The sequence below is a fragment of the Diceros bicornis genome, chromosome 31 (assembly GCF_020826845.1).
Source record: "Diceros bicornis minor isolate mBicDic1 chromosome 31, mDicBic1.mat.cur, whole genome shotgun sequence".
Taxonomy (NCBI): Eukaryota; Metazoa; Chordata; class Mammalia; order Perissodactyla; family Rhinocerotidae; genus Diceros; species Diceros bicornis.
Window position 1 is genome coordinate 19,322,285 of NC_080770.1, and position 15,103 is coordinate 19,337,387.

Below are 15,103 nucleotides of genomic sequence, written 5' to 3' on the forward strand. Positions count from 1 at the left end.
GCTTAACAATACCATATTGTATGCTTAAAATTGCAAAGAGGATAGATTTTAAATTATATCTCATCGCACACACATGCACACACAATGGAAACTATGTAGAGACAATGAGTATGTTAATTAGTTTAATTGTGGTGATCTTTTCACATTATATATATATCAAAACATCAAGCTGTACACATTAAACACGTGCAATTTTTGTAAGTCAAAAAATATCTCAATAAAGCTGTTAACAAAAGTGAAACCAGCATTTAGATTCATGCAGTCTGACTCCAGAGGTTATGCTTGTAATCTTTATAGTCTATCACCTACCTTGAAGCTAAAATAAGGGCAGTTTATGATCACTGCCTCAACTTCTTAATGTTTCCTTTGCTTTCTGCCATTTGCAAAGATGTTTGAAGTAAGGCATGATATAGGATAGAGGCATTTGTTAGTGACTTGGAAGACACATAGAACTGGTTTCAAACCTTGTTTCTGGTACTTCGTAGTAAAACAACTTGAAGGAATGTGTCTATTTCTCTGACTTTTAGATTTTTCATCTCTATATTTTCAATAGGAGTACATGACTTTTTACTATTTTTGTGAGACACAAATATGGTAACAACAAGGAAGCCTTGGACACATATTAGATACTACTTTTTCCTAAATGAAAGGATAACTAGAATTCATAAATTTTTCTTTTAGATGAATTACTTTTGAGACCTGGTGGTCACTTAAAAAGTGTCTGTTGGATGCATATGATAGCCCAGAAATTTTAAAAATTTTACTTCATTTTCCCAGTTTTAATTTGACTAAAAGTGCTTTTGAACCACTCAAACTCTTCAAATTTTTCTTCCCCAGGTAGCTGTTTCTACTTCTATTTTACAGCCTTGATTTTTTTGTTTATATTTTAGCTTATTTCTTCTCTTCTATACCTCCTACTTTCAATTATTCATCTGAAATGCAAATCACCATGAAAGCCTGTATAGTATGTGTGTGTGTGTGTTTACGTGTGCTGGTGTAATAGAGAAGGTATAAGAGGTTAATTAAATTTATGATGGATCATGACATTTCCATTCAGAGTTAATTATACGACCTGCCTCACGCATGACGTGCTAACTATGGACACCAGTGCAGACACTGAACTTCAAAATATCCCAGAAAGCAAAAAGAAATGAGAACACTGAAAATGCGTTATTTTAATGAATTTGCTTAAAATAATCTTTGACAGGAGGAGAATATTAATATTAGTAAGATTTTCCAATTAGATAATGAGAAACAGTATTAAAAATGACATGGAATGTTGTAACAGTCACTAAGAATGTGGTACACTTTAATATACTGAAAGTGATAAATATTAAAAGTTCATGATATAACCCCTGGCATGCACATCCAGGGCACATGTGTGTTAATCTGCTTTGCCCACTCTGGGCACCAACATTCTATTGACAATTCTAACTTATGAATCTGTATTATTCCTTTGTTAAGAAAGTACAAATAGAGAAAGTGGCTTCCTGTTGCAGTAGTGGGTTCTCTCTAACTCCACTAATTAGAGACCAGTCTAGTGAGCGTTCTCTGAGTGCCTATAGTACTTTCTCTTATGTTATTGACATAATCCAACTTCAAATAAAATAAGATTATACATTTTTTTCTTCAAACCAGGTTCTACTTCCTGTACTTTAGGCTCAGAAAATATGTTGTATCTCTGGTGCATTTTCAATGTTCATTATATCCTGACAACATACACCATTTTACTTTCTTACCTCTTAGAGTTATAGGACTCTATTGCTGTAGTTCCTATACACCAATCACACAAACAGCTGACTATCTCAAGGTACATTTGTAACACTATTTTTAAAAAATCACATACATAATGTCTCGGTTATCTTAATAGCCAAAGAAAACAATAAGAAAAATTATTTTAGAATATCAATTTACGAAAAAAGACTGATTCAATACTATGAAACTCTTCAAAGATAAACTAATGACATAATGAAATGAACTTAATACACAAAGTTAGTTCCTTTGCTCTGGAGATGTTCAAGAAAAAGCAGGATACCTTATTTGAAATGTGCAATAGAAAGAATACAAATCATAGAACACTAGCTACAGTTTACTTATAGATGCTCACGTTTGAACAGTTGTGATTATATAATGTCTTTCTTCTTATCAAACCAGAGTATAGACTATGTTATGAGGTGAACTGTAGTTCACCATAAGCAATGCCAGAACTGAGAACTCAGGTAAAGAAAGAGTCAGACTGAAAATGTGAGAGGAGCTACTAGACTGAGGGCAGAAGCACAGACAAAAGTAAGGAAATCAGGTGCATTATATTAGATTGCATGAGGGAGTCAAGATATAACTATCAAATTTGATATCTGTACAGATTCAGTCAAACTGTGACTCAATAAGTAATCTACCAAGGCCCTCAATTCACTTTTTGCTTTCTGAGCTAATTTTGATATGCCATAACTTTCTCATCGCATTTTTCACTTCTGCATTCCTCAGCGTGTAGATGAGTGGGTTGAGAAAGGGTGTTCCAATAGTATAAAATACTGCCACCATCTTGTCCATGGGGAAAGTGGTTGGGGGGCGTGTATATATAAATATACATGGACCAAAAAATAAGATTACTACAATGATGTGGGAAGTGCAAGTGGAGAGAGCTTTTTTCTTCCCTTCTGCACTGTGGTTTTTCAGTGAATGCAAAATAACGATGTATGAGATCATCAGAGTCACAAAACTGCTTGAGCAAATGGCCCCGCTGTTAGACACCAACAAGAGGTTGATCCTATAAGTGTCCATGCAGGCAAGTTTCATCAAGGGCTGCAAATCACAGCAATAATGATCAATCAAATTGGGTCCACAGAAAGGCAATCTCAAGGCCAGGCTAATCTGAGCTATGGAATGTATAAAAGACCCTATCCACGCAAGAACAATCAGGATGATGCAGACCTGCCCGCTCATGATGGTTGGGTAACGCAGGGGCTTACAGATGGCCACATAGCGATCCACAGCCATGAGAATGAGGACAAAGATCTCCATGCAGCCAAATAAATGTAGTGCAAAGACTTGAGTCATGCACTCATTGTAAGATATGGTTTTCTTTGCAGACAGAGCATCCACAATTAGTCTCGGAGCTGTGGAAGTTGAAAAGCATGAATCAGCAAGGGACAAATAAAATAGGAAGAAGTACATGGGGCTTCCAAGTGTCCGGCTGGACTTGATGGTCACAATAATAAGCAAATTCCCTACCACGGTTCCCACATAGAAAATGAAGAAGATTATAAACACCATTTTCTGTCTTATAGGATCTTGTGTCAATCCTAACAGTATGAACTCAGTTACACTGTTATTTTGCTCCATTGTTTCAAAGTGGAGAAAGTGTAGGTTAGAAACAGGTAACCTGCAGAGGAAAAAAAATATGAAGTAAATACTACTTTTGGAGTTCAAATACTTATGCTGTATTATGGAAGTGCCACTTACCAATGGGTACTCACCTATGTTCTGTGTTGTTTTTTCCTGAATAAAGTGGAAATCAAAATATTTATTCAATGTGCTCACCTGACTGCTTATGAAAATAAGGAAATATATACACGTTGAAAATGTAAATGATTCTTCAGGCGTCATAAACTTTAATTTAGGAGATTTAGTATGAGTGGATAACTTCTTGAGCTGAATGTCTTCCTTTAGTTTTCAGCAAGGACCTATTTGAAGCATGTTGCAAAAATAGAGAAAACTTATGCATGATTTACCTTAATATGCTTTCACATTACTTAAACTTGGTAGTCCAGTTATAAAATATCTTCTAGTAAGTATTCTGAGTATTCAAGGAATGATAAAACATTTGATCGTGTCTTCCTTAATAAAACTTACACACACACACACAGATTGAGAGAGAGAGAGAGGGAGAGAATGAGAGAGAAACAAACACAAATTTAGCAATGAACACCCAGTCAGTAGGTCCAGTATCATGAGACTTATTTCAACCTTTGCCTTGACTAAGTTTATCTCCTTTTACGTTCTCTCTCAAACATTTCCAGTTGTTTACCGTTCTAAATTCAGCTTCTATCATTAAACTTTATACTTTTTAAATTATACTATGTGGTCCAAAGTTAAATTCTTCCCTTTATTCATTATTTTTTGGAGTCTTTCAACATATTTTCTTAAGACACAAGGAGATACTGAGATGAAAATGAAGCAAAAATAGAGGGAAAACGGTTTTCATAAATCAGAATATTCTCCCAAATTTCATGTTGTGTTAAGCACCAGGGATTTAGAAAATGAGCTCATGAAGCTCCGAGTCATAGCTGAAACTTTTCAAATTAAATTCTTGGGATCTATGTTCTTGAGTGTCCCATCTGCTGACTTCAGTAAGAGAAGATAGAAATAGAAGAGAACTAATATTCATTCATACATACCAAACAGAAAACAAATTATTTTGTGTACCTCATCACATATATTCTCCAAATAATAGCAAAGTTTAAAACACAAGATAAGTGCCAAACTGGTAAAATATATATGCAACATACATACCAGACAAAAGCATAATTTCTTCAAATATGCATGGATTTCAGAGAGCAATCTTTACAAACACAGAGCAAGTGAATAATGGGCAAAAGAACTGATTTCAAAAGAAATCTTTTTTATTAAAAATAATTAAGCATGTGAAAAGATGTTCAATTTCATTCACAGCTAAATACATTCAAGTTTCAATTCCAATTAGACATCTTTTTCAGCTACTAGATTAACAGTGATCTTTTTGAATAAATGTCTTTTAACAAATAGTACTGAAAATAATGTGGGAAACAATCAATCCCACATGTTTTTGGTAGGAGTTTGGGTGCAATCTTTTAGGGAGTGATTTTCAACATCGATGATATTACAACTGCATATACACACAAGTCTAGTGATTCCATTCGCTGCAGAAAATCTCACTTACAGTCACAAAGACAACCATTGCAGCCCTTTCCCTGGTAGCAAAAGATAGGAAACAATTTAGGGGGCCATCAGAAGGGAGATGAATGAATCAGGGATAGTTCTTTATGCAAGTACTAATCAAAATGAAGGCGATATATATGCAATGGTTTTGAAAATATGCTGTAAAGTGAAAGAATTCAGAACTTTGTGCTTAAGATGGTAATATTTTCATTAACAGCAGAATAATATGTATGACATACACATACATTCTTACATAAATTAATTGTATTTAGAAAACTAAAATAGCATGATATTTGTGGTCTCCAGCTGGAGAAATTGCATTCTTAATATCAGAGTTGGGAAGATGACCTGCCTTTTAATACATTCCCTTTGGTAATATTTGAAAATATGTCATAATCATGCTGCATTAAAAATAAAGCTTTTAGAAACCTTATCTCAGGAAGTGATTTGTTATTCACATTGGCATACTACTTATCTAAAACAATTGTCTTCTGATGTAGGCTGGAGGGATGGCAAAATTCTTAGGGCACATTAAGATCTAGGAGTTTGAGTAAGATGATGAGTCAGTCATAGAGGCAGTTCTGGAATTGAGTGCTCTTTATCACATTTCATACCCCCACACCGCCATTAACTACAGGTCCACTTACAGTCTTAGATGTTTTTCAAATATGCTCTTTATCAAAACTCTTCAGCAAACAAATGAAAACTTATTTGCAGTTCCTAACAAATAAGAATTATGAAAAGATTCTCTATCTATCATCTATTTACTTATCTATCTTACTAGATAGAGATATAGACAGATGGATACATTTGTATAGTTCACAAAATTGATACATGTATATATATGTATAAATTTGAATGATAGATAAAAAAGTGACATATATTAGAATGAAGCAACACAAGGAAAGTAATTTTTGTCTGTTCACTGCTGAATTTAAGCACCTACAAAAAATTAAGTGTTTAATAATAAATATTTGTTGAATGAATGAAAAAATTACGAGAATTTCCTACAGATAGTATCCAATAGTTTTCAGCCCTATTCTATACTCAGTTACCATTGAGAAGGGAAGCCTGCATCCTGCTATATTCCACAGCAAAATCATTGTATCCGTGGAACATTCAAACAGATATTATTTCTCTTTGCTTATCTCTCACATCATAGTCTAAAAATAGCCCTCACCTAGTGTCCATTTCCAACAGGAGCTGCTGTGAACATCTTTTATTTCCATCTTCTCAGTTTAGATTGTAAAGCACTTCTAGAAAATCCCCTAAACTTCCTATCCTTCCATTAGTGCCTTTTATATATTAGATGCACACTGTGGCATTGATCAGATTCATTTTCTCTAAGTAGTAAATACAACTAGGTTAATCCCCAATGCAAATCTTACCAGCTTTCATAAGAGCTTATGCACAGGTTAGGATGTTCAATTGCCCTCTTTCCTTCCCAAAATAATTTGGACACTCTTTACTCAAATGAGAATAAAAACGTGATTCTAAAATTCAGTCTGATTATCTGGAACCAGGATCTCTTTGATCTCACAAAGAGGCTTATGTTCTCACCTGCATGAAAGAAGACAGAAGGGGTGATCCCGGATTCATCCCACACTTTCAGAAATCCACTCTCACTCAGGGTTTTGACTGGTAAATGCTTCTTTTGCCTTCCCTGTAGGAGTATACCAAAGTGAATGATGCACAATATAGGAGTTTGGCCAAGGTCATTCCCTAAAGTGTCCCTTCCCTTCCAATTAAAAAACATAAGCCAGATGTGATAAGAACTTAATAATCAATTTATCTTATTACATTACAGAAAAATAAAGATGGCCTATTCTCACAATTAAAGGTGCTCATTTGGGCCATAAATGACATCTTTTGACTAGTATAAAAAGTGATGATCATTGAGTGCCCAGGTCTCGGTTTCTAATACCATTCTTCAATAAAATGAATCAGGGCTTTTTGAAGAAATGACTGATTCTAGGTCTGGGGCAGTGAATGCACAAGATAAACTGCAGCATTTTGTAGTGCTTGAAAGTATGGAAGTGCTAAAATACACACACACACACACACACACACACACACAGTGATTAGGACATGCCCAAGGGACACAGGAGCCAACTGAAAGAGCCCCAATGGCCAAAGCTGGAAAAAAAATTGAGCAACAAAATAAATAACACAGAATTGAAGTAAAACTCATAGTATTAAAAACATCCATGAGTTCATAGTAATGTAAATAATTGAGTAAATAGCTAAATAAATAGGGTAAAATAGACCAATCTCACATGAAAAAGAATTCATAATAATTATATAGCTACTCTGCTTTCAAGAATTATAAAATAACTCTCCATTTCTTATTTAGAGTGTACGTAGTGTCTTCCTCCAAAAGATACACTGTGGAATGGGGGGAAAAGAATAAATGTACAGAGGAGATATGTGACAAACACTACCTCAGCCAGGTGATCAAGCTTAACACCAACAGTGAGAAGTCACATTGAGAATATGCACCCACTGATGTGATGTACGAAAATAGCTCTTTACTTCAGTGGTCTTTCTCCCAGTAATCCATGACCCCAGTCTAATCTTGAGTGAAATATCAGGCAAACTCCAATTGATGGCTTTTATACAAAATATCTGATTAGGACTTCTCAAAACTGTTAAGTTCATCAAAAACAAGAAAAGTCAGAAACTGTCACTACCTGGAGAAGCTGAAGAAAACATGACAACTGAGTGTAATGTGGTTTCCTGGAGCAGATTCTGAAGAAGGAAAATGGCATTAGTTAAAAACTAAGGAATCTGAATAAAGCACAAATTTTACTTAAAAATAGTGTGTTAACATCAATGACTTAGTGGTGACAAATGTACCATACTATGTAAAAGGATAACAGGGGAAACTGAGTGTGGAGTATATGGGAAATTTCTGGATTATTTTCACAACTTCCCTGTAAATATAAATGTATTATAAAATATAAAGTTTATTAAAAATGAATGGCTTATTTCATTTCACATGTCATCAAAATTTATCCATATTGTAGTATGTGTCAGAATTATTTTCTTTTTCAATGCTGAAGAATATTTCAGTGTATGTATGCAACATTTTATCTGTTAAAATATTGATGGACACTTGAGTTGCTTACACGTTTTTCTTATTGTGAACAATGCTGCCATGAATATGAGTGTACAAATAGCTCTTTGAGTCCCTGCTTCCAATTTTGGGGGTATATACCCAGAAGTGGAAATGCTGGATCATATGCTGATTCTAATTTTATTTTTGAGGAATGCCTTACTGCCTTTCATAGTGGCTGCTCTATTTTGCATTACCATGAACAGCATACAAGTGTGAATAGTCATGTCTGGTCATCTTTTCATTGCTTATTGGCCACTGGCATATCTTCTTTTTAGAAATGTCTATTCAAGTCCTTGTCCATTTTTAATTTTTTTTTTTTTTTTGTGAGGAATATCAGCCCTGAGCTAACATCTGATGCCAATCCTCCTCTTTTTGCTGAGGAAGATTGGCCCTGAGCTAACATCCGTGCCCATCTTCCTCTACTTTATATGGGACGCCGCCACAGCATGGCTTGGCAAGTGGTGCATCGGTGCGTGCCCAGGATCCGAACCGGCGAACCCCGGGCCGCTGAGTGTAGCGCACACACCTAACCGCTTGCGCCACCGGGCCGGCCCCCATTTTTAAATTTTAAATGAGAGATGATTGACATATAACATTGTGTATGTTTAAGGTATGCAATGTTTTGATTTGATATATTGATATATTAATATATTGCAATACGATTACCACTATAGTGTTAGATAACATCATTATCACGTCACATAATCATCTATTTTTTTGTGTGTGAGAACATTTAAGATTTGGTCTCTTAGCAATATGAAGTATATAATACAGTATTATTGACCATAATCGCTATGTTGTGCATTAAATATCTAGAACTAATTCATTTTCTAACTTCAACTTTGTACACTTTGAACAACTCCTCCTCAGTTACCCCAACCTCCAACTCCTGGTAACCACCATTCTACTCTCTGTTTTTATGAGTTTGGCTTTTTTAAATTCCACATAATAGTGATGTCATGACAGTATTTGTCTTTCTGTGTCTGACGTATTTCACTTAGCATAATACCATCAAGTTCTAACCATGTTGTCACAAATGGCAGGATTTTTTTCTTTCTTATGGCTGAATAATATTCCATTTATATATATACATATATACATATATTTATATTCACAGATACATCATATCTTCTTTATCAACTCATCCATTGATGGACCCCAGACCGTTAGATAGTTTATGTATCTTGCCTGTTGTGAATAATGCTACAATGGACATGTGAGTGCAGCTATTTCTTCAATATCCTGTTTTTATTTCCTTTGGATATATAGAGTGGAGTGAGATTGCTGAATCATGTGATGGTTTGATTTATAATTTTTTGAGGAACCTCTGCACTGTTTTCCAAAGTGGCTGTACCAATTTACCTTTCCACCAACAGTGCACATGGGTTCTCTTTTCTCCATATCTTCACCAACACTTGCTATCTCTTGTGTTCTTGATGATAGCCATTCTAACAAGTTTGAGGTGATGTCTCATTGTGGTTTTGATTTGCATTTCTCTGATGATTATTGATGTTGAACACCTTTACATGTACTCATTGGCCATTAGATCTCTTTCTTGGAAAAATGTCTATTCAGTTCCTATCTTTTGGATATTAACCCTTTATCAGGCATATGGTTTGTAAATATTTTCTCCCATTCCATAAGTTGCGTTTTCATTATTTTGATTGTTTATATTCCTGTACAGAAGCTTTTTAGTTTGATAGAGTTCCACTTGTTGATCTTTTGCTTTTGATGGCATATACAAAAACTTTTTGTCAAGACCAATGTCAAGGAGTTTTTCCCTTGGTTCACTTCTAAGAGTTTTATCATATCAAGTCTTATGTTTAGGTCTTGAAGCCATTTCAAGTTAATTTTTGTGAGGGGTATAAGATAAGGATTCAGTTTCATTTTTCTGCTTGTGCTTATCCAGTTTTCCCAACACCATTTATTGAAGAGACTATCTTTTCCCCATTGCATATTCTTGGATCTCTAAATGTGATATACTACGTTAATAAAATGAAACATAAAAATCATATGATCACCTCAATAGATGAAGGAAAAGCATTTGACAAAATACAAGATACTTTCATGGTAAAAATACTCAATAAACTTGGTATAGAAGGAACATACTTCAACATAATAAAGTTTATATATGACAAACCCACAGCTAACATCATACTCAAAGGTGAAAAGTTGAAAGATTATGCTCTAAGGCCAGGAATAACTCAAGGGTGTCCAATCTTACCACTACTATTCAATATTGTACTGGAAATACTAGCTAGAGTAATCAGGCATGATAAAGAAATAAAAGGCATTTAAATTGAAAAGAAGTAAAAATGTTTCCATTTGCAGATGATATGATATTATATAGAGAAAATAGTAAAGACTCCACCAAAAAAAAAAAAAGTCAGAACTAACAATAAATTCAGTAAAGTTGCAGGATACAAAATCAACATACAGAAATCAGTTGTGTTTCTGTACATTAACAACAAAATATCTAAAAAAGAAATAAATGAAACAATCCCACTTACAGTAGCATCAAAAACAGTAAAATACTCAGAAATAAGTTTAAGCAATAAAACGAAAGATCTGTACAATGAAAACTACAGAACTTTGATGAAAGAAATCAAAAAAGACACAAATAAATGGAAGAACATCCTCTGTTCACGGATGGGAAGTGTTAATACAGTTAAAACGACCAGGCTACCCAAAGCCATCTATAGAATTCAACACAATCCTTATCAAAATTCCAATGACATTTTTCACAGATATAGCACAAACAATTCTAAAATTTGTATGGAATCACAAAAGACCCTGAATAGCCAAGGTGTTACTGAGAAAGAAAAACAAAGCTGGAAGCATCACACTTCCTGATTTCAAACTGTACTACAAAGTTACAGGACAGTCATGAATCACTTAATGATGGGGACATGTTCTGAGAAGTGCATCAGTAGGTGATTCCATTGTCATGTGAACATCATAGAATGTACTTACACAAATCTAGATGGTATAGCCTACTACACATCTAGGCTATATGGTACTAATCTTATGGGACCATCGTTATATACATGGTCAATCATTGACCGAAAAGTCATTATGCAGCGCCTGACTATAAGTGTGAATGATATTCTGAAATTTTTGCATCTCTTATCTCTTCTATTTTCAAACCTCAATTGCATGCAAGATGTCAATCTGAATTTATGCCCATCTGCCCCATTTTTGAAGATTTCTTCACATGCTCACAACAGATAGATGTTCCTCTCTTCCCTTTACATAGGGTAAATATTTTTTCTTTTTTTAATTTCAGATTTATTGATGTATAATTGACACATAAAATTTTAAGCTATTTAACGGGTACATCATGGTGATTTGTTATTTGATATATTGTACACATTGTGAAAAGATTCCCTTCAAATAGTTAATTAAGATATCCGTCACCTCACCTATTTACCGTTTGTTTTTTTTTTTTTGGTGAGAATAATTGAGTTCTCCTCTCTTAGTACATTTCAGTTACACAATACAGTCACCAAGTTTTCAGGCATAGTCACCATGTTTTATATTAGATCCTTAGACCTTACTCATCTTATAGCTGAAAGTTTGTTCCCTTTTACCAAAGTTTCCTGTTGCTATGGGTTTAACTTTTCTTTCTTTTCTTTTTTTTTTCAGATTCCACATATAAGTCATCTTTAAACCTGATGATGCAAAATGTAAACAGCCTGGAGCATGTTCTCAAGAGTCTCTTTTCTTTCTTAAGCAGTACCAATGCATTTAACATTCTCTTAGGTTTCTATTTAGTCCTCTTAAAACAGTACTTGACTGATATTTTCAGTTAAAATTTACCTTCCATTATAATTATAAATTACATTCTCTGAATAAAATAAAAATACTGTTAGTAAACATATATGGGGGCTGTTATTTTAAAAATATAAATTTTAGTAAATATACTTTGAAAATTCTTTTTGAAAATTTCATTCTTATCATGATGAAAATAGATAGCACATACTAAATTTTTTCCCCCTAAGCTCTTTATGTATACCGTCTTGTTTAATCCTCATGACAAGCCAATAAAATAGGGACTATTTTCGTTTCTAATTTACAGACAAAATTTAGGCCCAGGATTTCATGTATCTTTTCTAAAGTTACAGGGCTATAAAGTGGTAGAGCCAGGATTTGGATTTATGAGTCCTAGTCCACAGTTCATACTCTCAGTCACCGTATTATACCACCCATCTTAAAGCCAGAATGAATATAGTTCGTGATCGCTCATCCACTTCCAAATGTTTCCTTTATTTTAAGCCATCTTGTAGAGATATTTAAATTAAGAGGTAAAGTGAGACAGAAGCGTTTATTGGTGATTTGGGAGACATACAGGACTGCTTTAAAACTTTGCTTCTGGTCCTTCTTAGCAGAACAAACTCATAGAATTTGTTCACTTCTCTGAACTTTAGATTTTTCATCTGTAAATTTTCAGTAAACATACCTAACTTTGTATTATTTTTATGTGACACAAGGATGATAACAAAAGTGCACTGAACACATTTCAGGCATTCTACTACTTTCTAAAGTGAAAGAATAATTAGAATTCATAGTTTCTCTTTAAGTAGAATCACTTTTGAGGGTGGAGGGTCTATTCAAAACTATACATTGGATGGGTATAGTGTCCCAGAAATTTAAAAAAATTTTTACACTATTTTTCTAGTTTTAATTTAACTGCAAGTTCTTTTGAACCATATAAACCTTCTAGATTTTCTTCTTTTTGTAACTTCTTCTTATTCTATTATCTTAACTTCATTTTTTCACTTACATGTTAGCTTATTTTATTTTCTTCTATACCTTTTACCTTCATTCATTCATTCATCTGAAATGCAAATAACCATGAAATCCTGTGTTTTGTGTATGTGTGTGTGTGTGCTGGTGTTATGGAGGTGTAGATTAAATGAGTTTATAATGGAATCATGGCATTTACATTCTCCAGTGAATACATGGCCCTCCTCACGCATGACATGACAATTTTGAGACACCAGGGGAGACACTGAGCTTCATAATGACCCAGAAGGTAAAATGAAATGAGAACAAGAAAACTCATGCTGTTTTACTGAATTTATTTCAAAATAATCTTTGACAGGAGGATATAGCTGGAACTGGTAAGTTCAGTGCAATTAAACAATTAAAGCCTTGGCATTCATCTTGCCTGTGAAGTAGAAAAAAAGATAGCAACTCACAATCATATATGACTCTTTTTTGTTCTCACAATAGTCAGACTGTCATATCTGATATCTGTACAGATTCAGTCAAAGTATGGCTCAATAAGTAATCAGGCCGAGCCCTCAATCTATTTTTTGCTTTCTGAGGTAATTTTGATATGCCATAACTTTCTCATCGCATTTTTTACTTTTGCATTCCTCAGCGTGTAGATGAGTGGGTTGAGAAAGGGTGTTCCAATAGCATAAAATACTGCCACCATCTTGTCCACGGAGAAAGTGGTTGGGGGGCGTGTATACATAAATATACATGGGCCAAAGAATAAGATGACTACAATGATGTGGGAAGTGCAAGTGAAGAGAGCTTTTTTCTTCCCTTCTGCACTGTGGTTTCTCAGTGAATGCAAGATGACAACATATGAGATCATCAGAATTACAAAACTGCTTGTGCAAAGGGCCCCACTATTAGACACCACCAATATGTTGATCACATAAATATCCATGCAGGCAAGTTTCAACAACGGCTGCATATCACAGCAATAATGATCAATTAAATTGGATCCACAGAAAGGCAATCTCAAGGCCAGGCTAATCTGAGCTATGGAATGTATAAATGACCCTACCCACGCAAGAACAATCAGGATGATGCAGACCTGCCCGCTCATGATGGTTGGGTAACGCAGGGGCTTACAGATGGCCACATAGCGATCAACCGCCATGAGGACGAGGACAAAGATCTCCATGGAGCCAAATAAATGCAGGGCAAATATTTGAGTCATGCACTCATTGTAAGATATGATTTTCTTTGCAGACAGAGCATCCATAATTAGTCTAGGGGCTGTGGACGTTGAAAAGCAGGTATCCACTAAGGACAAATAAAAAAGGAAGAAGTACATGGGACTTCCAAGTGTCTTGCTGGCCTTGATGGTCACAATAATAAGAAAATTCCCCACCACAGTCCCCACATAGAAAATGAAGAAGATTACAAATACCATTTTCTGCCTCTTAGGGTCCTGTGTCAATCCTAACAGTATGAACTTAGTTACATTGTTATTTTGCTGCATTGTTTCAGTCAATGCAGAGAAAGCACTGGTTAGAAATAATCTGCAAAGAAGAAAAGAAAAAAGAATTTTAAAATGAATACTACATTTGGAGGTTGAATACATATGCTGGATCACAGAACTGCCACTTTCTGATAGATAATTCCTTACCTGCAGTGTACTGCTTTTATCTGAATGAAATAGAATTTATAATACTTATTCAATCTATTTACGCATTGCATATGAAAATAATGATATAAGAAATAGAAAATTAATGAAAAAGTAAATGATTCTTCAGACATAATAAATGTTAATTTATGTGAATAATAAATTATATAATATTCACATAATAAATAAATATTATGTGAATAACTTCTTCAGCTGAATGTTTTCTTCCATTTTCATCAAGAACGTATCAATATTGGGGTAGCGTGTTGCAGAAGTAGAGGAAACTTTTACATGTTTTACTCAATGTGCTTTCACCTTTCTGCAACCAAGAGTCCAGTTATAACATACTCTTCTAGTAAATATAGTATTAGACAACGATTATCTAAACATTTCGGAGTGTCTTCCTTGATAAAACCTAAACACACACACACGCGCGTGCGTACACACACACACACACACACACACACACACACACACGACAGAAGGAGGGAGGTGGAAAGATAGAAACAATAAAGTTAAAATGTTAGCAATGGACACCCAGCCAGTTGGCCCAGTCCACCGTGAGACTTATTTTAATCTGTTGCCTTGACTAAATACATTTCCTTTTACTTTACTTCTCAAATCTTTCTAATTGTTTACAGTTTTAAATTCAGCTTCTATTACTAAACTTTGTACTTTTT

At 34.4% G+C, this 15,103-nt stretch overlaps 2 protein-coding genes across 2 annotated transcripts; both read right to left on the reverse strand.

The window, feature by feature from the left end:
- Positions 1-2,409: 2,409 nt before the first annotated feature.
- Positions 2,410-3,342, reverse strand: LOC131395707 (olfactory receptor 4C11). Its single transcript, XM_058527547.1, has one exon. The coding sequence runs from the start codon at positions 3,340-3,342 to the stop codon at positions 2,410-2,412; it is 933 nt and encodes a 310-aa protein (XP_058383530.1).
- A 10,004-nt stretch (positions 3,343-13,346) lies between these two features.
- On the reverse strand, positions 13,347-14,326 carry LOC131395708 (olfactory receptor 4C11-like). The gene has a single exon (XM_058527548.1). The coding sequence runs from the start codon at positions 14,277-14,279 to the stop codon at positions 13,347-13,349; it is 933 nt and encodes a 310-aa protein (XP_058383531.1). The 5' UTR covers positions 14,280-14,326.
- Between the last annotated feature and the right edge of the window lie 777 nt (positions 14,327-15,103).